Below are 23472 nucleotides of genomic sequence, written 5' to 3' on the forward strand. Positions count from 1 at the left end.
CCTTTCGTAAGCTGTCTGATTCAGTGGGTCAAGGATGAGGTGACACGGTGTTTTCATTTCTACTAAATACGTTGGGTAATTGCTGCAGAGGTCCCAGATCTGCACTTGAGGGAGCTCTACCCAGTAACTTGGGTGTTCTGATCAGGCTTATTTCCCAAGTCAGATGACACTGTTACCTCACTGTCTAGAGCAGAACCGTGGTGGCTTCGGTCCGATCAGCTCTAGCTCAACACAGTAAGAACTCAAGCCAACTCCCTTCTGAAGGGACAGTCAGCTGTCTAGGTATGGTTCAGACCACTGGGGTCAGCTCTCAGTCTCCAGTGCATCTTCTGCCAAAAAGCTTGCAGGGTCAGGGACACAAGCAAAGTGCCTTTGTTCCATCTCACAGTCTCAATAACAACTGAGGAGCCATGAACTTTGGAGAAGTCTTGACGTGATTGCAGGACCAGGGTCTAGCAGTATTTTGGATTTAGAATCTGAAACTATTGGTGAAGAATTTAAATAAGACATATTTATGTTCTTCAGGGAACAGCCATCACTTCGTACCATTGTCAGGGCTCAACTATTCCAGTTGAACAGTGGAGGTCTTAGAGCACAGCAAGGAGCACAGCTTGATTGACTTTAGTGCCCACTCATGAGTGCTCACTAAATACTAGTTGAAAAAATGAAGGCAACACTAAAGTGTATAAGGTCAGATGTGTTCCTATTTCCTTTGGCCAAAGGAGATGTGATGGGGTAGCTTATTCTCCAGTCAGGCTCTGTAACACAGAGGCTGCAGTACAGAAAGTCGTAAGTGATTTTTAATGAGATTCTCCTTTAAATCTATAATCTTCCCTAATAAGATAGGATAAATTAATAGAATTCCATACTGCCAAGCCATTGGGAATGCATGTATTCATCTGAGCTCAACAGCAAAGCAAGACAGCTGGGAACAAAAACTGCACTTGAAGAGGCCAGCATTGCCTCACTCTACCTGCGTTATCTCATGGACAGCATGGCCTCATCTGCGCCACCCAGTCAGCAAACGTTTACTGAAATGTCTGCCGATTGTGATGAGTGCTCTGAAGGTTTTTAATATAAAGATTAAAAATGAATGGTACCCTTATACCAACAAAGTTTGGTGAAAATGTATGGACTGTACTGTTTACAGTATCTGTACTTTATTATACTTAGTATAATGAAAATTTTGAATGAAAGTTCTCAACAATGCACATCTTAAAGGCTGTGAATCGTTCAGGCCCTGTATAGATACAACCGCAGTATCTCAAAAAGCTGTTAATAGGCAAGTCAGCTCAGATTTTTAGAAACCTGATTGTAAGAAGGAGGCAAAGAAAAGCACTCAAAACCCATAGGCTAGGTTCTGATCCCCTGATTTTTCTACCATATAAAATAAAGCCTCAGAGAAGCAATGGGAGGTTCAAGGGAGGTGTAAACAGTAACAAACTAACCTCCGCAAGAGCAGGAATGATGCCTGCTTATTAACGTCAGCAGCCCTGGTGCCTAGAACAATGCCAGGTACCTACCAGGCTCTCAGACTTGTTCAGTAGTTGAAAGGCAAATACAGAAACCCTTGACTTGTTTTCTAGAGAGGAGTAAGTTTTGCCCAGGAACAGGAAAAATAACAGCTATCCTTCAAGCTCAAGGATTTCCTGTTACCGCCTCTATTCAAAGGTACTCACATTATTGCCAGTATTACTACCATGTATTAAGTGCTGATCATATGCCAGGCTGTATTTGAAATTAAATTTGGTCAAATTTTCACAACAGCCCCAGAAAGAAGGTGTTACACCTTGACACACAAACAGGTTCAGGCCAGAGGCACTAAGTGATGGAGATGGGATTCACTCAGGTCTGACTTCCAAGACAATGCTTTTAATACTTTGTAACACTTTTTAGAGTGGAAAATTGTACAACTAAAACATTCATATTGAGACAAAATCACACACACATCCTCTAATATAATGACCCCACTGAAGGAAAAACAGTATCACTGCCACCAAATGCATTTTATTCTCATTTTAATGAGACAAATTTTCAACAGCTGCCACTTTGTATAGCAAATTTTTTAAAAAGTAACTTTTCCATTTTTGATATTTTTATGAAAATTATTTTCTTCAATTTTAAAGCTCTGCCCCTCCCACAAAAAAGTATAAGTATTAACAACTACCGTGTAATGTATATGTAGGGAAAAAAAGGAACAGAAACAGCTTTTAAACACCTGAGAAATAGGGGAAAAGGTCCAAAGTCCAGGCCGGGGCCTGCTGGAGGTGCTGAGCTGCCCTGGCACTGGCAGACCCGCTGGGATGTACCACAAAGTTCACTCCCTTTCTCCTCTTGACCTCCTCTGCTGGCTGTCCTAAATCATCCAACAAAGGTAACATGATCTTAACACATGTTCAGCTTTGTAATGGAAATAACATTGTTTAGAAAGTTCAGAGATTCCTCCATCTAGCTGAGGAGAAAAAAATATCCAACACAGTATTGATGGTTTCATTTCTTTCCGCTCAAACACACGCTCATTAACTTGTTAATTATCAGATGCTTCAGAAGCCTGATATAGACGGCATGAAAGTTTCATACAAAAAATAAGTTGAAAAATTATAAAAATTTCTGCAGCATTTCAGGCTCCTCGTGGAGCTTCTGATGACAGAGCTGGTTCTGATAAGCAGTTCCTTTGACATGCACAGCAGCTCCCCCATGAGTCCTTTACTCTCAGGGTTCCATTTAGACCCCAAGAGGTTGAAATCCAAGTTTAGTAAGACTCCCTGCTGACAAAATGTGGTATATCCATCAATGGAATATTATTTAGCAATAAAGAACAAACTAGTAACATAAATTATATGTCATGGATTAACCTCAAAAATACACTAAATGAAGAAAACCAGATACAAGAGACCAGATTGTATGATTCCATTGAGATTATGTCCAGAAAAGGCAAATTTATAGTAATAGATTAGTGGTTGCCTAGAGCTAGGCAAGTACCATGGGTACCATGTAAATAGACATGAAGGATCTTATTGAGGGGGATGAAAAGGTTCTAAAACAGAACTGTATGTCTGTACCCCTCAGGAAAGTTATTAACATCACTGACTTGTACACTTGAAATGGGCAAACTTTTTGATAATGTGCCTCAATAAAGGTGTTAAAAAAAAAAAGTCACTGTCTTGCAAACCACCCATCAAGCATTAAACATTTCCAAAGGCCTACAATCAACAAGAGAGGATTCTCAATTAGTGTTGAGTTACAGAGTGAAAACATTTTCCACAGCCTAGAATGTTTCCTTACTATTTGCAATATTAAGAGGGAGCCAGTAAGAAGGTAGGACTGGGAAAGAAAGCTCAGCAGACCTCACAAATGAGACTCCTGATAACAAAACATAAAGGGCCTTTTTCTTTAAAGATGGTGCATCTGTTCCTTTGTAGATTTCTCTTCTGTCCCCTGGGGGTAGGGTGATGAACCTGTAACACCCTGTAGAGATCAGTGTAGTTAGCTGTTCCACTGTATGACACCCCCCTCCCTCGGCAAAACCTGGACTGTGGATACTATGGAGGATTGGGCAGTGAGACCAGGTGGAGCCAGTGTGGTAAAGAACCTGACTGTCAATGCAGGACACTCAAGAGACTTGCGTCTGATCCTAGGCTGGGAAGATCCCCTGGGGTAGGACATGGCAACCCACTCCAGTATTCTTGCCTGGTAAATCCCATGGACAGAGGAGCCTGGTGGGCTATAGTCCATAGGACTGCAAAGAGTTGGACACGACTGAGGTGACTTAGCATGTACGCACGAGTAGTGTGAACTCAGGACATAGTGAGCCATCTACAGAGGCCGTGTAGGAAACCTGAATGTGCCCTGGGTCAGCCTCCTATTCCCCTGTCCTTTGTCACTAATGGGAGCTTCAAGATGGGAGAAATAGAAGATTAAAAACAGAGGGGAAAAAAACCTTACTAAATTGTGACTAACCAAGCCTGTGGATGAAATTTGCAAGTCAGCAGAGCAGTGGCTGCAGAAAGTACACTGTACCACATGGGGACCAGGAGAACTAACAATCTGTGTGGGCAATGAGAGGGGAAACAATTCACATGGTTCACACGGGTGACTGTGGGCAAAGAGAGGAGGAGACCAACATTCCTGACGCTCACCAGATCTGTCAGTCCTCCTGCTCTCTCCACCCACTTCTACCTAATGAGCTCTACATCCACCCCAGAAGAGAGTGGCCAGGGATCTACAGTCTTTCCCAAACGCTCTCCAAATCTTGGTCAAAACTGTCAGGTCTCTGGCTGAGCTCATACATCAACATAATCCAAATCAAACAACACTATTAAACGTGATGCCAGGACCCTTAGCGAAGAACACTTGCCCCCTCCCATCTCAGTAGTGTGGAGTCCTGGGCTCCTGATGTTGACAGTAATACACAATTTTAAAAATGCTGATTACCTCTAAAAACACTTTTAAAGTCATAATTAGCACTGTAACTTTAATAAAAGAGACCCCAGCTGTTTTGACTTTGGAAACTAAAGGTGCTGCAAAGGTCCAGCCTTTTCCTTACAATTTTTTGGGGTTTGACCTTATGTGATACCCTAAAGTCAACTGCCACAGTCAGAAACTGGCCCAAAGACCCAAAGCTGCAGGTGCTCAGGCCTAGGCTGTATCGAAAAATTCTCTATTGCAGTTCAAAGGGCTGGAGAAACTAAAAGGCATTTCTTTTGTTTTTTCTCCTTGAAGAGCAAGAGATAAAATACTTTTCATTTTGGAGTTTTAAGAGTCCAATAACCACAAAATCAATCACTAATAAAATAACACTGGGACCAGTCAGAATTGGCAATTGTTAAAAATACATGTTCTGTTTCTATACTTAAACTTCCAGTTGCCAAAAAAAAAAAAAAAAAAAAACTGAAAGAGTAGTGGCTTAAATTCAACATCAAAATCATCACTTATAATAATACCAGCCTCATCCTGAAAAGGTAAAGGTATCTAGTCTGGCTTGCATCCATAATCTCTCTTATGAGGAACAGTCTGAGTCCAGCCTTTCTTCACTGAAGACCCAGTAAGACCCACATGCATTTCCTGCTAAGGAGGTGGCAAACTAACTATAGCTGGGCCTGTGGTCTGGGTGACAATTGTGCTCCCACCTCACAACATAAAATAGATGGAGAAAAGTCAGAATGCAAGAGGAACCATAAGAAGCACAAACATACACATTAAAAAGGTGGTCACACTGCTAGCCACTTCCTGATCCTGGGGTCAGCACACTGTGTCTCAAAAGGACTGGAAAGGCCAGTCCTCAGGTTCCATTGCTTATCTGGCAGGAAACTTTCTTAGTCCTGACCAAATATGCCTTGTGAAACCACGCTCACATCCAAGATGAAACCCCACAGCAGAAGGGGAAGCAAGCCACTTGGACCAGACCTAACAGCTTAGCCTATCCTGGTGTCAGAAGGGTACGCCTTCGTCAGGATAAGGAAACAGCTCGATGCAGATCCCTGAAGGACTTCCCAGACCAGGAGCCACATAAAAAAGAATCTGCGGTCCTCTTTGTGACGGAGACACCATGATCTAGAAAACAACTCCTTCTGCAATCCCAACACACTTTCAGCAGCCTTTAGAATTCTGAGCTTGGACAAGTTAATGCAGATTGAAGGAGGAACAGCAGCCCTGGAAGAAACAGACCTCTGTTTATACACTTCCAAGGTCCTCACCTTATCAGAGGCAACCATTCCAGCTGAAAGCTGAAGGTAGAATTAAGACGTTTCTTTATTTGTAGCCCTCCCTGAACACAAGTTAAAAGAGTTCCACTCTCTCAAGGTAGAGGCTTTGTGAATTCAGGAGCCCATCTGGCAATATGGGTTCGTATTTTCAATCTGACATTAACCTGTGGCTGTTAGAAAAGTCAGCAAGGGACCTAATAAGAAAAAGGAGAAATTCGTAAGTTTTCCAGACCCTAGTCCTTTCCTTCCAACCTCTGTCCCATAAACACATACTGAATTTACAGACTTTATTCAAGTTCCATGATCTTTTCCTGACAGGCTTGTCATATAAGACAGTGGTGGTCATACAGAGGGGCCACTGTTCTCCTCAGGCCCCTGCCAGTCTTCGCCCATCCTGGGAGAACGGCCAGGACCAGACACGCTCTCTTTTAGACCTGACTCTGCCACCAACCTCTCCAGCACACAAAGGCATCTCCTGGTGCCCAGTTTAGTTCCTTATGAGTATCAACAACAGTCAAAACACCTCTGACCTGTGGGCAGGAAAAGAATATACCCAGAAAGTTCAACCTAGAAAACTCAAAAAGCTGCATGTGGGAACAGCAAAATTTTGTAACTGCTGAAACTGTCCCGGTGCGTCACACAGTCACAGGGTCAAGCGGGACTCACTCTCCTAGGCTTTTCTGGAGTTCTTTTGCATAATTCTGTAAAGTGGGGAGAAGCATCAAACCATGAACGGAGCTTCTTGCTAGCATTCTGAAAAATACATGGGCTTCTAAAGGTACACAAACCTTTCTAAGGAAAGTAAGATACAGGTGGACCAAGTCTTCACAGGGCTAGGAAAAAACTGTCAAAAAAAATTTAAGATGATAACTATCAGGATTCAAGGATGATTTCTCCAGACTGAAGCTGATGGCCAGCACCGCATGCCTCTCACACACCTTTGGTAACAGTCTCTTCTTAAAGACAGAATAGGGTTTAGGGCAGAAAGGAGACAGGGGATTAGACACCATGACAGACGAGGTGGCAAATCCACCCTAGAGTTCTTTTACCTTGTAAATAATGAGTCTGATGGTAGCCATAAACAGAGGCTTAAGAGTAGGTCAGCAGTAAATCAATGCCTCAAGTGACACCACAATCCCAGTCCTTTCCTTCTGTACTTTCATCAACCATCAAAAAATGGTTGATGAAAGTTGGTTTATCAACCATCTAAAGTACTGGTAAACCAGTACTTTTAAGCCTGTGTTTTCTTGAATGGGGTTCAGGCAAGGAGATACGGGCTCAGCAGGCCATTGGTAATCCCGGCACATTGCAGGAAACCCCCAGGAGTCAGGGAGCTGTGTACTCTGGTTTACAACACCTGCTTCTTCCAACTGTCCCTCTTCCCATCCAGCTCAACAGACTGAATATGTAGTGCTCCAGGTGTTCATTGCCCTTGGTAAGTAGACAGCAGGGTGGGTAGGGCATTTTTAAACACCCAGATTTTCTTGGTCAGCTTATTCTTTTAAACACACACAGCAGAACATTCCTGATGAGGGCATGGGAAAAGATTGCAATTTCCCTAAATCGAAAAGCTAATAATAATAATAATAGGAAATTGCTTTAAATGAAAGTCAGTAGAACAAAAGAGAAATACTCAGAGGCTTGTAGAGAAAGACTGAGCACATCAGTTACTCTAGTCACAGTGTCAAGTTAAACCACTGTTCCCTTCCCCGCTGGGCACCCCCTGCCCATCCCGCCCCCCTCTTCAGCTCCGCCTTTTTGTGCAGCGCTGTCCCCAGATGTGGGGACATACAAGTCCTCCTCAAAGCTTTCTGTCAGGTCAGTACTTCACTCCTGGTATAAATTCCTTGGCATCCGGATTCAGGTTACTTTTGCTCTGAAATAAGAACCAAGAGATAATAAATCCCAAGGCAAGCTGCACTTTAGCACTTTAAAATTTATTTTCTCCTTGCTTCTGTTATTACCAGTACCTTCCTCTCAGCCCAAAGGAGAGAAAAAAACAGAATTCTTTGTAACTCAGGCAGTTATTACTGGACTGTTCTCAGTGGCTCCTGATGGACTCAGCCCCCGCTAACCTCATTTTCTCCTCCCTGCTTTAGACTCCTGTTCCCTTCATGATGCTTTCATTAGAGGCTTGTTAACTTGGACTCAAAAAATAATTTTTCAGTTCACAAGTACCTTAACTTGATGAAAATCAGAGTACTCCATCAAACTAGATTGGTTACTACAATCCCTATATTATTTTTGTCTATCCTCTCTTTGGTTATCTACTCTTGATTCACAAGATCTTGATCTAAAACCTCAGCAAACTGCCAGCCAAAATCATTCAGACAAGAATTGTGCAAGAACAATGTCACTTATGGAATTCTGACATTAAGTAAACATGGGAGGCAGGGAATTCATTTATCTGGTCTTCTAATTATAAATGGAAAACAGTCTCTTAGAAGTATATTCCTTCCAAAATGAACCAGCAGTTTTTATAACAGAATCATTCAAAACTATAAATACAGATTTGAGGGACAGTGAAAAAAAAGGACAACAGCAAATGATAATTTGAAACCAAACCTCTTCCATGTTCAAATTTTTATCCTTAATCCCAATTCTGTTTTGAAAATCCCACTGGAGAAAATGAAAGTTGGTGATGCTGCAGCAATCACATTTCCACAGTGCTTTAAGAGGTGCAATGCGTCTTCAATGCACCCCCTTGTTAATGCCCAGGTGATGAGTGAAGAAACAGTGACTCAGAGGGTGCCAAAGCTGGCCCAAGGTTGTTGGGCCAAAAAGAGAGACTGTGACTCCAAATCCTATATTCTTTTCACTATGTCACATGTGGAACTACATATGCTCTTACCAAAATATCTTCAGAATCATGACCATCACTGACCGACAGTCCATTTAACTGCTGTTGTAACTGTCCCATGGCCTGAGGCAGGTCTCGTGATGGAATAAACCAGTCTTGGTCTTCCTCGTCCAACATCTCCTGAAAACAGCGGTCCAAGAATTCTTGCTCCTGCAGCTCCTCCTCCACCTGGCAAGCAAAAGGGAAGAGCTCATACTTAACTATCCCAGTGGGACTCACACTTTCTAGTTTTTTTTCTACCTCTTTCTTTCAGAGGTTATTACTTTGCAACTAAGAATGATCTTGTATGAGATCTACTAAGAGTTATGATGCTTCTAATGAAAGGCTAGAAAAAAAATATAACTTTTAGTATTTTCAAAATCCATAAAAAATAAGACAGGAAATAGTCAAAATAACAGAAATTCCAGGTCTTCACAGATCTAATACGTGACACAGATATTTTTCACTCATATGACACTTAACAGAAAATCATTTTAAAGCTTGACTTTTTCTTTCAATCTTGTTGAGAGGCAGTTCTTAAATTTCTCATTTTACAAGTATGAAAAGGGCCCAGGAACTATGTAACTAGACTACTACCTGAACAGTGGAGATTAAACCAAAACCAACTCCCAGCTTCTGGCCCACTTTTCTAGTAATAAAGCCCCTTCGGGAGAAAAATACTTTCAGAACCTTAGAAAGATAAAAAGAACACTTTTTGGCATACCAGTAGAAAATTCTTTCAAAACAAGAAGAAATAATACGAATATTTAAACAACTTGCATATTTCTGAAAAAGAGTGTCTTAAATCTAAAGCAATATATAGCAAGGATATTTTATACTTCTTTGCAGACCCTGTTAACTCTTGGTAAAGCGTATGCTTCACTCTGGAGATTAGTCTGATTTTAACAGGCCTCCCGCTTCATGTTTGGCCATCCCCTTCCTGCAGGCTGCCTGGTGACTGATTCACAGTTTATATGCCACCACCAGAGGGCTGGTTAAGCAAAAATAATCACCCAAACTAGCCAATATAGTTGAATCCAAAGGAAAAGTCACTTGTAGCAAGACTTAAACATACTATTTCAACATTACAATTAACTATACTTTTTATTTTTTTAATCTCAAGTAAATTAGTTACAAAGTACTTAAAATAACAACTGAAAATATTTCCAAACTACAAGATTTAACATGACTGCTCTGGATCTGCCCTAACTCTCCCCAAGAGCATAACAACATGCTCTTCCATATTAACCCTTCCCTTATTCACAGGCACAAGCCATGAAAGCAGTTACCTGGGCCCGGGGTGTCACAGGAAGCATGGTCTATGTACTGTTTACACAGATCATAAAACAGTGAGCCACAGGGGGTGGAAACTCCTGGCTGTTTCCTAAACTCGTTTCCATCTCCCCAAAGCACCAGTTGTTCAGTTAAAATCAAATTTCCTGTCTCCCATGATGGATATGGCCATGTAACTATAATCACATAATGTCCCCAAGAAGGGATGTGAGCACTCTGGCATCATTTGGTTAAAAGGAGACCCTTTGCCTTGACATTTGGCTCTCTCCCTTTCCTATGGCTTGACTTCCAGTTATCCCTCAGTTGCCAAATGCCCTGGGAGTGGCAGAGCAACATGATGGAGAGCATCAAGTGGTTGCAGAGTCACCTGTCTACCTGGAGTGCTTACCTGGGGCTGTTAAAACCACAGAGATATAAGAGAACTGATTACTGCTGGATCTTTGTGGAAGCAGCCTAGCCTTCCCCCATCAAATACACTATCTCAGACTTGCATTCTGCCAGTCCCTGAGTTCCTACTTGGGGCATGCCAGGCTGCTCTGTCTGCACACAGCTGCTGTTTCCCAGAAGCCTACACCAGAACACCATGGCATTAGATCCTCTTTTAATTAGCATGATAGAAAAATTTCAATATCATCCTCCAAGGTATCTTCAATTTGGTCTCTTAGCAACTGAAGTTGCTTTTTGGTCAGCCCTGACCAGGCTTCTACATATTTTCAAGTTACTCTAAAGCCAATGGACACATTTCTCTTTTGACAGACTGATGGTAAAATATAGCTGTTGAACTACGTGTATCATTAGCCTTTTACTTCTTTACCTCTCTGTTGAAATCCTCTTCATTCTCCATCCACATGTACTCTGCAAATGGGTTTTCCTTCTCATCATGCCCATTTAACACTTGGTCCTCTTTGGCTTTTATATTGGGTGATGTATTCGCCACACTGGATCCATTCATTATGACAGAACCTACACAGGAGCAAAAGAAAGGATAAAATGATGCAAGGATCAAGGAAATGAAAAGATTCTTCCAGATGCTTCTGATGTTCTAAATCAATGTTATTAACTACAGATAAACAGAAAATGCTAGTCTGTAACTAGTTACCATCTATACAGATGTACAATTCTTTAAGAGTTAAACAAAAACACATCTCAGCTCAGTTAGCCTTTCTAGGAAAGTGGGAAGGGTGCTGGGTGGGAGAGGACTTTTTCAAGCCAAATTTCTGTAAGTTCTAGAACCTAACCAAGATCATAGCTTCCCTAACATTTCAGTTCAGTTGAGTTGCTCAGTTGTGTCCGACTCTTTGCGACCCCATGAACCACAGCACGCCAGACCTCCCTGTCCATCACCAACTCCCGGAGTCCACCCAAACCCATGTCCATTGAGTCGGTGATGCCATCAAACCATCTCATCCTCTGTCGTCCCCTTCTCCTCCTGCCCTCAATCTTTCCCAGCATCAGAGTCTTTTCAAATGAGTCAGCTCTTCGCATCAGGTGCCCAAAGTATTGGAGTTTCAGCTTCAACATCAGTCCTACCAATGAACACCCAGGACTGATCTCCTTTAGGATGGACTGGTTGGATCTCCTTGCAGTCCAAGGGACTCTCAAGAGTCTTCTCCAACACCACAGTTCAAAAGCATCAATTCTTCGGCACTTAGCTTTCTTTATAGTCCAACTCTCACATCCATACATGACCACTGGAAAAACCATAGCTTTGACTAGACAGACCTTTGTTGGCAAAGTAATGCCTCTGCTTTTTAATATGCTGTCTAGGTTGGTCATAACTTTCCTTCTAAAGAGTAAGTGTCTTTTAATTTCATGGCTGCAATCACCATCTGCAGTGATTTTGGAGTCCAGAAAAATAAAGTCAGCCACTGTTTCCACTGTTTCCCCATCTATTTGCCATATTGACTATGCCAAAGCCTTTGACTGTGTGGATCACAATAAACTGTGGAAAATTCTGAAAGAGATGGGAATATCAGACCACCTGACCTGCCCCTTGAGAAACCTGTATGCAGGTCAGGAAGCAACAGTTAGAACTGGACATGGAACAACAGACTGGTTCCAAATAGGAAAAGGAGTACTTCAAGGCTGTATATTGTCACCATGCTTATTTAACTTATATGCAGAGTACATCATGAGAAATGCTGGGCTGGAGGAAGCACAAGCTGGAATCAAGATTGCCGGGAGAAATACCAATAACCTCAGATATGCAGATGACACCATTCTTATGGCAGAAAGTGAAGAAGTACTAAAAAGCCTCTTGATGAAAGTGAAAGAGGAGAGTGAAAAAGTTGGCTTAAAGCTCAACATTCAGAAAACTAAGATCATGGCATCCAGTCCCTAACATTTAAATAGGTAGAAAATAGGGCCGGGGCAATGGGATGACCCAAAGGGATGGGATGGGGAGGGAGGTGGGTGGGGGGTCCAGGAAGGGGAACACATGTAAACCCATGGCTGATTCATGTCAATGTATGGCAAAAACTATTACAATATTGTAAAGTAATTAGCCCCCAACTAAAATAAATAAATTTATTAAAAAAAAAATAGGTAGAAAAAATACATTCTTAATAAACATTGTAAACAGTTGCCCCTTATTCTGATTTTTTTCTTTTGTTTTCTTTTATATATATATATATATATATATATTTTTTTTTTTTTTTTGCTTGTGCTGGATCTTAGCTGTGGCATGCAGGATCTTTAGTTTCAGCATGTGAACTCTTAGTTGCAGCATGTGAGATCTAGTTCCTTGACCAGGGATTGAACCCAGGCCCCCTCCACTGGAAGCACACAATCTTAGCCACTGGAATACCAGGGAAGTCCCTATTCTGATTCTTATTAAGCTCTGTTTTTCTTTAAAACCTATTTCAAAAAATAATACATGTTTATCACATCCCATGGAAAAGAAATGCAAAAAAGCAAAATGGCTGTCTGAGGAGGCCTTACAGATAGCTGGGAAGAGAAGAGAAGCGAAAAGCAAAGGAGAAAAGGAAAGATATTCTCATCTGAATGCAGAGTTCCAAAGAATAGCAAGGAGAAAGAAGAAAGCCTTCCTCGGCGATCAGTGCAAAGAAATAGAAGAAAACAACAGATTGGGAAAGACTAGAGATCTCTTCAAGAAAATTAGAGATACCAAAGGAACATTTCATGCAAAGATAGGCTCGATAAAGGACAGAAATGGTATGGACCTAACAGAAGCAGAAGATATTAAGAAGAGGTGGCAAGAATACACAGAAGAACTGTACAAAAAAGATCTTCACGACCCAGATAATCACGATGGTGTGATCACTCACCTAGAGCCAGACATCCTGGAATGTGAAGTCAAGTGGGCCTTAGAAAGCATCACTACGAACAAAGCTAGTGGAGGTGATGGAATTCCAGTTGAGCTATTTCAAATCCTCAAAGGTGATGCTGTGAAAGTGCTGCACTTGATATGCCAGCAAATTTGGAAAACTCAGCAGTGGCCACAGGACTGGAAAAGGTCAATTTTCGTTCCAATCCCAAAGAAAGGCAATGCCAAAGAATGCTCAAACCACCGCACAATTGCACTCATCTCACATGCTAGTAAAGTAATGCTCAAAATTCTCCAAGCCAGGCTTCAGCAATATGTGAACCATGAACTTCCAGTTGTTCAAGCTGGTTTTAGAAAAGGCAGAGGAACCAGAGATCAAATTGCCAATATCCACTGGATCATCGAAAAAGCAAGAGAGTTCCAGAAAAACATCTATTTCTGCTTTATTGACTATGCCAAAGCCTTTGACTGTGTGGATCACAATAAACTGTGGAAAATTCTGAAAGAGATGGGAATACCAGACCATCTGACCTGTCTCTTGAGAAACCTGTATGCAGGTCAGGAAGCAACAGTTAGAACTGGACATGGAACAACAGACTGGTTCCAAATAGGAAAAGGAGTATGTCAAGGCTGTATATTGTCACCCTGCTTATTTAACTTATATGCAGAGTACATCATGAGAAACGCTGGGCTGGAAGAAACACAAGCTGGAATCAAGATTGCCGGGAGAAATATCAATAACCTCAGATAAGCGGATGACACCACCCTTATGGCAGAAAGTGAAGAAGAACTAAAGAGCCTCTTGATGAAAGTGAAAGAGGAGAATGAAAAAGTTGGCTTAAAGCTCAACGTTCAGAAAACTAAGATCATGGCATCTGGTCCCATCACTTCATGGGAAATAGATGGGGAAACAGTGGAAACAGTGTCAGACTTTATTTTTTTGGGCTCCAGAATCACTGCTGATGGTGACTGCAGCCATGAAATTAAAAGACGCTTACTCCTTGGAAGGAAGGTTATGGCCAACCTAGATAGCATATTTAAAAGCAGAGACATTACTCTGCCAACGAAAGTCCATCTAGTCAAGGCTATGGTTTTTCCAGTGGTCATGTATGGATGTGAGAGTTGGACGGTGAAGAAAGCTGAGCGCCGCAGAATTGATGCTTTTGAACTGTGGTGTTGGAGAAGACTCTTGAGAGTCCCTTGGACTGCAAGGAGATCCAATCAGTCCATCTTAAAGGAGATCAATCCTGGGTGTTCATTGGAAGGTCTGATGTTGAAGCTGAAACTCCAATACTTTGGCCACCTCATGTGAAGGGTTGACTCATTGGCAAAGACCCTAATGCTGGGTAGGATTGGGGGCGGGAGGAGAAGGGGACGACAGAGGATGAGATGGTTCGATGGCATCATTGACTCGATGGACATGGGTTTGGGTGGACTCCAGGAGTTGGTGATGGACAGGGAGGCCTGGCGTGCTGTAATTCATGGGGTTGCAAAGAGTCGGACACGACTGAGCGACTAAACTGAACTGAACTGAACTATCACACTGGAAAGGAAAAACGAAAAAAGTAAGGTCATCAGCTGTCTAACTATACAGAGTTAAAAATGATTCACAGTGTGGTGGATATAAGCTTGCTGACTTCCCCTATGTACATACAGACACATATACACACACCCATTCCCTAAGCACCCATTCTTATAGTAACAGCATGATGCTCCATCATTTGCTCTTTCTCATTTCCATATTAATATAGACATTCTGTTAGTTGGTGTGTTTCCAATGTTTCTATATTATAAAGGTGGGATGAACTTCTTGTGTTCATTTTCTCTAATGATTTTCTTTTCTTTTTTTTTTTTTATAAATTTATTTATTTTAGTTGGGGGCTAATTACTTTACAATATTGTAATAGTTTTTGCCATACATTGACATGAATCAGCCATGGGTTTACATGTGTTCCCCTTCCTGGACCCCCCACCCACCTCCCTCCCCATCCCATCCCTCTGGGTCATCCCATTGCCCCGGCCCTGAGCCCTTGTCTCATGCATCGAACATGGAATGGTGTTCTGTTTCACATATGATAATATACATGTTTCAATGCTATTCTCCCAGAACGTCCCACCCTCACCTTCTCCCTCAGAGTCCATAAAATTGTTCTATGCATCTGTGTCTCTTATTCTGTCTCGCATATAGGGTTATCGTTACCATCTTTCAAATTCCATATATATGCATTAGTATACTGTATTGTTGTTTTTCTTTCTGGCTTACTTCACTCTGTATAATGGGCTCCAGTTTCATCCATCTCAGTAGAACCGATTCAAATGTATTTTTTTTTTAATGGCTGAGTAATATTCCATTGTGTATATGTACCACAGCTTCCTTATCCATTCGTCTGCTGATGGACATCTAGGTTGCTTCCATGTCCTGGCTATTGTAAACAGTGCTGCGATGAACATTGGGGTACACGCATCTCTTTCAATTCTGGTTTCCTTGGTGTATATGCCCAGCAGTGGGATTGCTGGGTCATATGGCAGTTCTATTCCCAGTTTTTTAAGGAATCTCCACACTGTTCTCCATAGTGGCTGTACTAGTTTGCATTCCCACCAACAGTGTAAGAGGGTTCCCTTTTCTCCACACCCTCTCCAGCATTTATTGCTTGTAGACTTTTGGATAGCAGCCATTCTGACTGGTTCTAATGATTTTCTTAAGATAATTCCTAAAAATAGAACTGCCATATAGGAAAGAATGTTTGTTTTTTTTAAGGCTCATGATTTATTGCCAAGCTGCCATAGAGTTGAAATTCCCACTGGTAGTATGTAAGTGCCTGTTTATCTGCACTCATGAGTATTCTTTTGGCTTCCAAATTCATTCTGGTATGCTTGCTATCATCTGGAATGTATTTATTTTCAGTTCTTTATTTAAAATTTAACCATTCTTCAAAAACAACTGTAGGACTTTCCTGGTGGTCCAGTGGTTAAGAATCTGCCAGCCAATGCAGGGGACACAGGCATGACCCCTGGTTCAGGAAGATCCCACATGCTATGGACCAACGTGCTCTGCAACAAGATAAGCTACTGCAATGAGAGGCCCTTGTACCGAAACTAAAGGGTAGCCCCCAATCGCTGCAACTAGTGAAAGCCTGGCACAGAAATGAAGACCCAGCACAGCCAAAAGTAAATAAATAAATAAAAATTAAAAAAAACAAAACAAAGCAGCATTGTAGTCTTTACTCTCTATAGTACCTCCCCTAAGCTCTTGTAGGTAATGAGCATGGTGCTAATACTACTTAACTATTCTGTTTCATATGTATAATTTTTCTCTTCTTACTTAGATTCTCAACTCCTGAAATACAAGATGAAAGTTTTTATATTTTGTAATCTTCCTCAATATTAGGAACTTCATAAATACCCACGGATCATTGTGCTTAGGCAATTTTCCCTTTCTAGCCTGTCTCCTTTCAATCTCAGCTCAATCCTCTCCCCAGCGCTCCCTGGGGCATCTTTAAGTTTTAATACATTATTTTCTCACTTATTTCTGTCTTGGTAATACTCACGAAAAAGTTCTTCTCTGCTTCTGGGTACACTAAAAGTTACTGAAGTTTTTTCAATTTTCAAACCTGTTATGAACATTAGAAAATATAATCTTAAAAAACGAAGTACGATTGTGAAGAGTAATAAGAATAAGGGCTTCCCTGGTGGCTCAGAGGTAAAGAATCCGCCTGCCAATGTAGGGGACACTTCGATCCCTGGTCTAGGAAGATCCAACATGCTGTGGAGTAACTAAGGCCATGCGCACAACTACTGAGCCTGTGGTCTAGAGCCTGGGAACCACAGCTACTGAGCCCACACACCACAACTACTTAAGCCCATGTGCCCCAGAGCCCATGCTCCACAGCAAGAGAACCAGCACCGAGAAGAGAAGCCCGAGCACCGCAACTAGAGAAAAGGCCAGTGCGCAGCAACGAAGACCCGTAAATAAAATTGTATAAAAAAGGATGGAAAAATAATTCATCGATAGCTCAAAAAGAATTTAAGACAGAACCCACGTAATTCACTGTTGGTTTAATTAGGGCACCTAGTATGAAATATATCAGTTTAATATGTTTCAGACAGAAACAGAAGAAATCAATGATTATTTCAAATACTGCTCCAGAATAATAATCCCATAAGGCTATAAAAGGGGGGAAACCAGTTTTTATTTTTACCACTTCCATTTTCAGCATAACAATGATAGAAGCAAGTATGTTCTGAATGTCAGGGCAACTGAGTAAATAGGTATTCCTAATCAGAGACTCTTAACAGGTCTTGAACCTTGATGGATAGCAGATTACATAGCACTTTCCAAAGATTCATTTGGCAGTTGCTTACTATTCTCATAGCTCAGTTGGTAAAGAATCCGCCTGCGGTGCAGGAGGCCCTAGTTTGATCCCTGGGTCAGGAAGATCCCCTGGAGAAGGGATAGGCTACCCACTCCAGTATTCTTGGGCTTCCCTGGTGGCTCAGCTGGTAAAGAATCCACCTGCAATGTGGGAGACCTGGGTTCAATCCCTGGGTTGGGAAGATCCCCTGAAGAAGGGAAAAGCTACCTACTCCAGTATGCTGGCCTGGAGAATTCCATGGACTGTATAGTCCATGGGATCACAAACAGTCAGAAACAACTAATCAATCTTCACTTCACTTACTATCAACACAGTGATTTCTCCCCACATTATGGAAGTCACCTACAGAGAATCAGAGCTCCATTTTCTAAAACATCTGCCTTTGCCACCAAAATAAATCTTGAGTGCCCATGACCATCAGGAGAAAGGGAAAGCAGAGGAAGAAAGAACAGAATAATCCTAATTCAAGGGCAAGGCAGAGCACAGAGAACACACTGCAGGATATACCTGTTCAAGAGAAAGGGAATGGAAAATTACCACCAACTCAACATGGGGATATTACCTAATTTAACGTAAACACTTTAAAAAGTTTTTTTTTTTTAATTTTTAACACAAACACTTTAGAAAAGTCAAAAACACTGTGATTGGGACTGTCAATACTAGGAAAATTGTTCTCTCCACAGTAGGTTACAGAGTGTTGATTTGTATTTTATACCATTCCACCTTTTCCAAACAATTGGGAAGTTTGGTTTCTCTAAACAGCAGCAATCCAAGAGCTTAATTTGCATAGTGCTTAACAATTTATAAAGAAACTTCATATTTATGCTATAACTTAAGGTACATATTCTGTCCAACCTCACTTTAAAAAAAACACCCAGACAGTACTAAAGACCACAGAAGGTACTGGTTCAGCAGTTAAACAAACTGGGTTGCTGGGCTAGTTCAATACCAACACTGGCTTGTGGGCCCACTGTGTGACAGTGACAGCTGGTGCTCAATGTGCCTCTGACACTAGTCACGGGGTGAGCATGGGGAGGTTTTGCTGAAGAATGGTAAACCCTAGGTAAGACACCTGGGGAATGCCATCCAACCTGGGGAAGACAGCAGGTAAGATGGGACCATTGCCTGTAACTTCCTTGACTGTCCTGTTTCCAAAGTTGCATGTAACATTCTCTGTTTCCAGCTCCTCTCCAGCTCACCATCTATCATGCTTGCCTTCCAAAAGCACAGTGTTTCCCTAACCATCTTATTTTGATATTTCACATTCATGACTTTGATCCTCCCACACAAAGTCACATCAGTGAAATTCTAGTCTAGTGGAGGCAAAGAAAATGTTCCCAAAGCTTCCAGAGATGGGGAAAATGCTTGGTTACAAAAGTAGCATCACAAATCAGAATGGCTGCTATGTTGTCAGCTACACTATGGAGAGGGCCATGTGACTAGGAATTCATTTTTTTTTGTTGTTTTTTTGGCAGCTCCGCTTGGCTTGTGGAATCTTAGTTCCCCAACAAGGGATTGAATTCGAGGACCCAGCAGTGAAAAAGCCAAGTCCTAACCACTGGACCGCCAGGGAATTCCCAGTTACTCAGTCTTGTTAACAAGCATGCAAGTTTCGAAGGTCATCTTCTCACCATCAAGTCCTCAGATGAGACAGCCATTCCAGTCGACCACTTGAACTTTATGAGATTCTGAGGTAGGGGCACCCAGCTGGGCTGCTCCCAGATTCCTGACCCACAGGAACTGTGATAGTAAATGTTTATTGTTTTAGCCTGCTAAACTTTGGGGTAAGTTCTTATATAATAATAAATAAATAACACAGGTATTCACTAAACACAGACATCTAGCTCTGCCATACAAACCACTAGTTGCCACTCTTCTATTAAGAAGACAAACGTGCAGTCTGAAGTAGGTCATTATTTGAGGAGTTCTTCAAGAACTAGACCTCAATAGCACATCAAGGAGTCGATGTCTGGTCTGTATCTAAACTGCATTAAGAAATATAAGAACTATTTGAAACTCATTCCCAGCCTCCATCTCACTTTCCCTCTTAAATGTGTGGCAAACATGCTGAAAATGGAAAATAATGATTGTCATTTGGCTGAAGATGGTAAAGCATGTAGTCAAAACAGGAATGCTAAGCTCCTGCCAAGCATATGATTTAGCACTTTACCTTGGTCAAGAGTTTGTGTTTAAGATATCTGGCTTGAAACAGAGGTCTTGGTTCCCAACCACAAAGAACTTCAAGACTTTTAATATACCTAGGATATTGCCAGAATACATACTTCATCAGTTCAACACTTTGAAAAACTACAAGGTTCAGATCCAGCAATTTTTCCAATCCAAAAATTGGCTTTTTCTTTTTTAACCTAGATGAGTTTTTTTTCAGAAGCTAAAACTAGATTATGCCCAGGATAACAACTTGACTGTCAAGAACACTTGGAACTACTGGCTCAATTATTGGGAAAAAGTCTATTGAGTAGTTTATATTAAAACTAGTCTCTACTATTATGTTTCCTACAGTTTTGTTAACTTCATTCAGTCTGGTTGTTGTTGTTGTTCGGTCGTTACGTTGTGTCCGACTCTTTGTGACCCCATAGACTGCAGCACGCCAGACTCCTCTGTCCTCCACTATCTCCTGGAGTTTGTTCAAATTCATGTCCACTGAGTTGGTAATGCTATCTAACCATATCATCCTCTGCCGCCCCCTTCTCCTTTGCCTTCAATCTTTCCCAGCATCAGGCTCTTTTCCAATGAGCCAGATCCTCTCATCAGGTGGTCAAAGTACTAGAGGTTCAGCTTCAGCATCAATCCTTCCAATGAATATTCAGGGTTGATTTCCTTTAGGACTGACTGATCCCCTTGCAGTCCAGGGGACTCTAAAGAGTCTTCTCCAGCACCACAATTTAGTCTGGTGAATACCATTTAAAAAATTAAACATTGTGGGTAACAGTTTTACATTTTATTTTACTTCCAACATGTTGCCACTAGATTCAGGCTTTGGTCTTTCCCAGTTACATCTTAATAACTCAGGTAATTAGATGCACTCACTCACTAATATCTGTGTGTCTACCCTCAGCCCTGTGCTTGACAGCTATTTTCACAAGGTACACAGTTGTTTCCCTGATGGTATTTACATTCTCTCAGGAGAGAGATAAGCAAATAGTTAAGAATAATTAGTATTAAATTAAAAGGAGAGGCAAAAGGGACTAGTAGAAGACAGGAAGTCCCAATCTAGTTCAGGAGTGGAGGATGGCTAGGAAGGGTTTCCTTGAACAAGCGACATTTAGATCGATACCTGAAAAATTTGTTAGCTAGCGGGAGGGAAGAGAGGGAAAACCATGTGCAAAGACTCAGAGGCAGGAGGGAACTTTCAAGAACTATAAGAAGGTACGTCCGCATATAGTTGAAGAGTCAAAGGAGAACCAGTTGGAGAATGGCCAAGGAAGAGAGATGAGGTTGCAGAGGCAGATGGACCTCATTATCTAGGACATCAGAGGCTACATGAAGAATTTTGGATATCATCCTAAAAGCAATGAAAGCCACTGAAAATGGTTCTCAGCAGCACAGTGACATGATTCAGTTCATGTTTTGAGGTCACTCATATGGAAAATGGATTGGAGAGACTGAGAGAGGATAATGGGAGACCAGTAAGGCAGCTAATGCACTAATTCAGACGAAAAACAAAAGGTAGCTGCTTAAACTAGGACAATGGCAGTAAGAAGAGAGTAGATAGATTCCAAAACTATTTTAGGTTTTTCTGGTGAGGAACTGGATGTGGGGAGACAAGGTGAGGCAGATATCAAGGATAACTTTGGCACAAGCACCTGGGTGAGTGGTAATGTCACTCACTGAGCCAAGGAACTCCACGGGAAGGGCAGGTTTTTCTTGGGTGGGGATGGGGATTCGAGGTATAAAGGGTGATGAGTTATATTTTGGACACATTAAATGTGTAATGCCTCTGAAACACTCAAATGGTGACATAAGTAGGTTGATGGTATACATCAATAGGAGAGGTATGACTAAATATAGAAATTTGGAATAGTCGTCTACATACATGGTAACAGAAGTCATGGGCCTAGAATATTGACTAGGGAGAAAGGGCAAAGTCTGATAAGGCAAAGAGATAGAAAAGGAGACTGAGAAGGAAACTACAAGAGTGTGCCATCACAGAAATCAAGGGAAGACAGAACCCTTCCCTTATAGTGAGTTGAAAGGTAGCCCCCAAAAAGATATGTTCAGATTCTAATCCCGAGAATCTGTGAAGACTACATTATTCAGAATAGGGGTCTTTGTAGACGTAACTAAATTAAGGACCTTGAGATAAGCAGATCCTCCTGCATTATCCCAGGAGGCCCTAAATGCAAGTGTCTTGTAAGAGAAAAGCAGGAGATTCGACATGGAGAAAAGGAGGCAATGTGACTGGGGAGGCAGAGATTGGAGTGATGGAGCCACAAGTCAAGAAGTCCCTACAGGCAGCACAAGTTGGAGTGGTGGGGCCACAAGTCAAGGAGTGCCTACAGGCACCACAAGTTGAACAGGCAAAGAACAGATTCTCCCCTGCAGTCTCCAGAGAGAGAGAGTCCAACCTGATTTTTTATTTCTTGACTTTTGATTTTTGACTTCTAGCCTCCAGATGGCAAGAGAAAAAATTCATGTTGTTTTAAGTCTCTAGTTTGTGGTAATCTGCCACATTAGACACAGGGGACTAATATACCCAGTAAGGCAGGTACGTTGAAGGCTGAAGTGAAAAATGAAAGTGAAAGTCACTCAGTCGTGTCTGACTCTTTGTGACCCCATGGACTATACAGTCCATGGAATTCTCCAGGCCAGCATACTGGAGTAGGTAGCTTTTCCCTTCTTCAGGGGATCTTCCCAACCCAGGGATTGAACCCAGGTCTCCTGCATTGCAGGTGGATTCTTTACCAGCTGAGCCACCAGGGATGCAAGGTCAAAAGGAATGCTGAAAAGTGTCTACAGAATTTAGGACCATGGAGATCTCTTATGACCATAATGAAAGCAGGATCCTTAAACAGAAATGAGAGAAAAAGTAAAATGGATGAGATATGAATTGCAGGTGACAGGAAGTAATCAAAACTCTTTTAAGGGGCCAGGTGCCAAGGAAAGGAAGAGGAATGAACAGGAACTAGAGGGATGAAAGGTCCCTGGAAACTTTATTTTTAAAGACTAGAGAGTCCAGAACATGTTTAAATGTTCATAGAAAGAGTCTAGTGGAGAGGGAGAGGCTAGAAATAAAGGAGAAAGAAGGAAAAGCTGATAGTACAGGCTAGGGGAAGGTAGGAAGAGATACTTACTTGTTTATTCTTTTGAATAGCTAATACATTCCAATGATTCAAAATCTAAATGCCTGGGATTCTTTAATTAGTAACAGATAGTTAATTATAGTAAAAGAGAATTACTAATTAAGAATGGATGATGAGCATAAAGTCAGAGCAAGGGAAGCACACTGGGAGAGACGGTTAATCCATTACAAAGCCTTACTCCATGAAACACTCTAACTCCATGGAAGATTTTCACTTCCCTGGTGGCAGGAATGTAAGTCTCGCTGTTCCAACAGCTGCTGGATAAAACTACCAAACTCTAACTCTAGAACTTTGCTTTTGTTTTCTCTTCTAATTTTTCATAGTCATATATATGTGTGTGTGTGTACATATAACATATACATACATTTTAAAGCTACATAGCACTGTAGAAAGTAATTTTATAAATTTTAAATATATACTGTCAACCAAAAACAATGCAGGAGGCTGCAAATAAGAAATGAGTTTATTTGGGATCTTAAGAATTGGAATTCAGGACCCACAGATTTGGGTAACCCCAAAAGAGGGGAAACAGTGAGAGATTTTATTTCCTTGGGCTCCAAAATCACTGCAGATGGTGCCTGCAGCCACGAAATTAAAAGACACTTGCTCCTTGGAAGAAAAGCTATGACCAACCCAGACAGCATATTAAAAACCA

The 23472-nt window shown here is 41.5% G+C and overlaps 1 protein-coding gene across 5 annotated transcripts in view; it reads right to left on the reverse strand.

Moving 5' to 3' along the window:
• Positions 1-1987: 1987 nt before the first annotated feature.
• The window catches only part of PAIP2B (poly(A) binding protein interacting protein 2B), a 43961-nt gene continuing 22476 nt past the window's right edge, over positions 1988-23472 (reverse strand). For 4 of the 5 annotated variants that reach the window (XM_081590362.1, XM_081590364.1, XM_081590363.1 and 1 more), the window contains 3 exons: positions 10652-10800; positions 8557-8733; positions 1988-7581 (listed from right to left, as the gene is read on the reverse strand). In XM_081590362.1, coding sequence (XP_081446488.1) covers positions 7525-7581; positions 8557-8733; positions 10652-10789 — 372 coding nt within the window. In that variant the 5' untranslated portion in view covers positions 10790-10800 and the 3' untranslated portion in view covers positions 1988-7524. The remainder of the gene's footprint in view (positions 7582-8556; positions 8734-10651; positions 10801-23472) is intronic. The other variant, XM_081590366.1, reaches the window with a different exon arrangement.

This window comes from Giraffa tippelskirchi, chromosome 4 (genome assembly GCF_054371585.1).
Source record: "Giraffa tippelskirchi isolate mGirTip1 chromosome 4, T2T-mGirTip1v1.2.pri, whole genome shotgun sequence".
Taxonomy (NCBI): domain Eukaryota; kingdom Metazoa; phylum Chordata; class Mammalia; order Artiodactyla; family Giraffidae; genus Giraffa; species Giraffa tippelskirchi.